This window comes from Rutidosis leptorrhynchoides, chromosome 7, assembly GCF_046630445.1.
Source record: "Rutidosis leptorrhynchoides isolate AG116_Rl617_1_P2 chromosome 7, CSIRO_AGI_Rlap_v1, whole genome shotgun sequence".
Lineage (NCBI taxonomy): Eukaryota > Viridiplantae > Streptophyta > Magnoliopsida > Asterales > Asteraceae > Rutidosis > Rutidosis leptorrhynchoides.
The window spans coordinates 323,310,381-323,314,991 of NC_092339.1; the positions used below are offsets into that span (position 1 = coordinate 323,310,381).

The following is a 4,611-nucleotide window of genomic DNA, read 5'->3' on the forward strand; positions in this document are numbered from 1 at the left end:
CACAAATTAGTCCACAAATTAAATATGGCAACCATATAAATTAAGATATTAGATATCATGCACAAAATCACCACTATTAATAATCTAAAGTTCTTGCATATGTATTTACCAAGAACACATAGTAATAGCATATATAAATCCCTAAGTACACCAAAATTCTCATTGAATTTATTAAATGCCTACTATGCATATTGTTTCTGCATTAATCCTTTGGCAAGTTACTATCAAATAAACATATTAGGTAACATGAACATGTTATATAATATAATACGTAATCTGATTTTGGAATCGTAAAGCGGAATAAAGATATAGTTACATATAAACAATCACGGCAGATTATAAACAGTTTATATCACCAACAAAAATTTTAATATGAATCAACCAATATTAATCGATAGTTTTTCCAAGGACATAAGAAATAGCACCTCGAGTTATACCTGACTTTAGTTGTGTTACCTCACAAATGGAGTGTGCGTTGAAGATGAGAACAACAGAGAGGAAATAATAGAAAAATCAAACGCATCGGGTAGTGAGCACCGTTCGATTCAAGATAGTTCGGGTTCCAATCCGGATTACTCCCGAAACCGATCTTGATCTTGTTGATAGAATATGGTTAAACACTTAATTGATAATTGATCGTTAATTGTCATACCTGCAATTTATCCGTCGGCGTTGTCGATTGTTACCGCCACCGATCGTTGACTAAATTCCCCGGGTGAGTCCCTGTCTTTTATAACGCTAAAATAGAGTGTAAATATATATCTTTAAATATACATAATGGCTTGATCAAGCCATGATACGATTTCAAGATCCAGATTAATATTTATGAATTTAAGAAAACCATTAAAGTAATAGTCTACAAGACTGGTTCTAATTTCCCTTATAAAGACAACACAATGGCAGATTCAAATATGACTATTCAATTCATATAAAGCAGAATATAAAACCAGTCTCTTGTATCAGCTTAAACGAGTTTCTGTTGAGATTTATTATTGGGCTTAGACTAATGGGCTCATTTACTAGTACATAGCCCATTTACTTATCAGTTAATTAGAATTGGTAGGCTAGTCCAATAAAAATTACTTGAAGGATAAGTTTACTATTTGTTATAAATAGCTATGTAATGTAATATAATTGTTCAATTGGTATTCAATAAAAATAACTTACGGAGTATTCATCTCCTTTATCAAATTTAACATGGTATCAAGAGCAAAGATCCAGTAACCAAAATTAAACCCTATTTTCCATCGGTTATACGCACCGATCAATAAACTACAGAATTCGTCTAACCTAAATCCCAAATTCGCCTCTAAATCAAGAACCCTAAATTCAAATTCTTTCATCATCTTTCACAATTGTGAAACAGAATCAAAAATCTTTGGATTCGTTAAACACCCAATCGAATTAAAATTCAACTTTTATCATCGGAATAATGGCCGGTGATGATACAGAATCAAGCTCAAGAAACCCAATCGACATCTCTTCACCGTACTATCTATCATCTTCTGCTGGACAAAACTTTGTTGGAGACAATCTTCTCAACGATGGTAATTACAATGATTGGAAGAATGAGATGATGAATGCTTTGTTTGCAAAGAATAAAATAGGCTTCGTGGATGGTTCAATTCCGAAGCCCTCTGAAGGTTCGAAAGATCTAATGAATTGGCAACGATGGAACGCCATGGTTCGTGGATGGCTTGTGAATTCAATGGTTAAAGAAATCAAAAACAACGTTAAGTACGCGGCAACAGCAAGGGACATATGGACAGATCTTGATGAAAGGTTCAACAAAGAAAACGCTCCACGTGTATATGAGTTACGAAGGACAATTACAACGATTCACCAGGAGAATATGACCGTGTCTGCTTATTACACAAAATTGAGAGGTATATGGGACGAGATGCAATATGCAAATCCAATTCCCACATGTACCTGCAACGGATGCACCTGTGATCTGGTAAAATCAATTAACTCTATGCGTGACAAAGAAAAGTTATATGATTTCTTGATGGGTTTAAATGAGGAATACAACACTATTAGATCACAAATCTTGAGTATGAGTCCCTTGCCTAAACTGAGTGCTGCCTTTCACATGGTGAACCAAGATGAACGACAAAGAATCGTTGGTAATTCGAGAATAACAAGCAATGATGCAGCTGCGTTTCAAGCCTCTGGTCGTAATATACGAAATCTGTCAAAATCAAACAATCAGAATTGGAACATGAAAGATAATCGAGAGAAGGGTGATGATAAGATATGCACACGTTGCAAAAGGACAGGGCACACTATAGACGGTTGTTTTGAGATCATAGGGTATCCACATTGGTGGACTAAAAAGGCTAAAAATCAATCGTCTACCAAAACAACAAACACTGCTGAGCAGCTGCAAGGCTTCACCAAAGAAGACTATGAATGCTTGCTGAGCTTAATTCGAGCATCCAATGACAAGAACACAAAACCAATCGCTAATACCACAGGACTTACATTCGAGGAGCCTGATTGGGATGGGTGATCATTCTTAAAAAAAAAAAAAATAAATAAATAAATAAATAATAATCTCTTTATATTATAATAACAAAGTTAAAAATAGATCATCTAAAATTCAAACCACTAATCCTAGCCTTCCAAAAAAAACAAAAACAAAATCAAAAACAAAAAAAAAAACAAAAAAAAAAAATAATAAATAAATAAATAAATAATAATCTCTTTATATTATAATAACAAAGTTAAAAATAGATCATCTAAAATTCAAACCACTAATCCTAGCCTTCCATTATCATTAACATCCATAATCTAGACCCTTAAAATATCCAAATCATGATTATGACCTCATAATCACAAGGTTTAGCAATAAGATGACTAAATTAACCTTGAACTTTCAAAAAAGGACGGTATCAATTAGGCAAAAAAGGGGTTCTGAAAAATATATCTCATTAACAAAAACAACCAACAACAAAATTACCTTAATTTCCTCTCACTAAAAAATTACGAACATCAATTTCGATCCTGCATTCTTCCTTCAAACCGACATTCAATCGCATACAATCAAAAACACAGGATACAAATAAATCAAAATATAGTTCCGTAAGAATCAATCAGTTTCCACGTTACCCAAAAAAACCCTAACCTTCTTTCTCAAAATCGTCGACGAAATCTTATGAAAACAGGATCGATTTCACCTAAAATTTTAAGACGAGCAAGATGATGATTGTCAATGCTTAATATTATCAAATAAGATGATGATCCGTCTTACGTATTGAAAGATTTATATATGATTCTTCTCAAATCACTAATCGGACCACGACGAAAGCTTCAAGAATATGTATTGAAGATTAACCCTAACGTCTATCAAAGCAGGTAATGTTCAGTTTATTTCCATGTCACACCCCCAAAATAGGGCCTAGGGTATTTGTGACTAATTATATCAAATCACAGTTGTATATACGAGAACGACTCTATATGAGACGTTTTGAATAAAACATTTATTAATAAAACAACGGAAGCATTAAAAGTTTTACATCAAATTTAAACTGAAATAATAATAATAGTCTTAATGCAAAGTAAATGTAATGAAATGAAGACTCCACGTAGCAGCATTCAATTCATCAGGTAGCAATCATGGCAATCATCTTATTCGTCACCTGAGACAAAACATGCTTAAAGTGTCAACCAAAAAGGTTGGTGAGTTCATTAGTTTATCAAAATCAATCATTTTCGTTATAATAATAGGCCACAAGATTTCAGTTTCATAAATATCCGTACACTAGCAAGTGTATAAAAGCATTCTATAAGTTGTAGGCACCCGGTAACAAGCTTAACGTTCATGTTTTACCCTCTGAAAGTACCCCAAATCAGGTGTGTTATATAAACCTCGAAGTACTAAAGCATCCCATAGTCAGGATAGGGTTGTCAGGCCCAATAGATCTATCTTTAGGATTCGCGCCTACCGTACATAGACAGGTAGTTTAATGTTACCAAGCTAAGGGTATATTTCTGGTTTAAACCCACATAGAATTAGTTTTAGTACTTGTGCCTATTTCGTAAAACATTTATAAAACAACGCATGTATTCTCAGCCCAAAAATATATATAAAAAGGGAGTAATGAAACTCACCTTAAATAGCAGTTGAAGTATTCCACGCAAGAAAGGAAAGTAAAGCAAGTAAGTGATCGAGATATCAACTAGAAGTAGTTCTTAAGAGAAAAATGAGAGATTAAGGTGTAAGTTTGAAACGAGAAATGTATGTGGTATTTATAGTTGAAAATGTTAGGTAAAAAAAAATTAAAATAAAATAAGTAAATCTTAAAAGTTAAAATAAGAAAAAGTAGTTTGTATTTTTATTAAAAGTAAATCTTAAAAGTTAAAATAAGAAAAAGTATTTTGTATTTTTATTAAAAGTAAAATCTTAAAAGTTAAAATAAGAAAAAGTAGTTTGTATTTTTATTAAAAGTAAAATCTTAAAAGTTAAAATAAGAAAAAGTAGTTTGTATTTTTATTAAAAGTAAATCTTAAAAGTTAAAATAAGAAAAAGTAGTTTGTATTTTTATTAAAAGTAAATCTTAAAAGTTAAAATAAGAAAAAGTAGTTTGTATTTTTATTAAAAGTAAATCT

General features: G+C 31.8%; 1 protein-coding gene across 1 annotated transcript; it reads left to right on the plus strand.

Moving 5' to 3' along the window:
• Positions 1-1,432: 1,432 nt before the first annotated feature.
• LOC139860244 (uncharacterized) lies at positions 1,433-2,512 on the plus strand. Its single transcript, XM_071849013.1, has one exon. It carries the CDS (start codon positions 1,433-1,435, stop codon positions 2,510-2,512), a length of 1,080 nt encoding a protein of 359 aa, XP_071705114.1.
• The last annotated feature ends 2,099 nt before the right edge of the window (positions 2,513-4,611 follow it).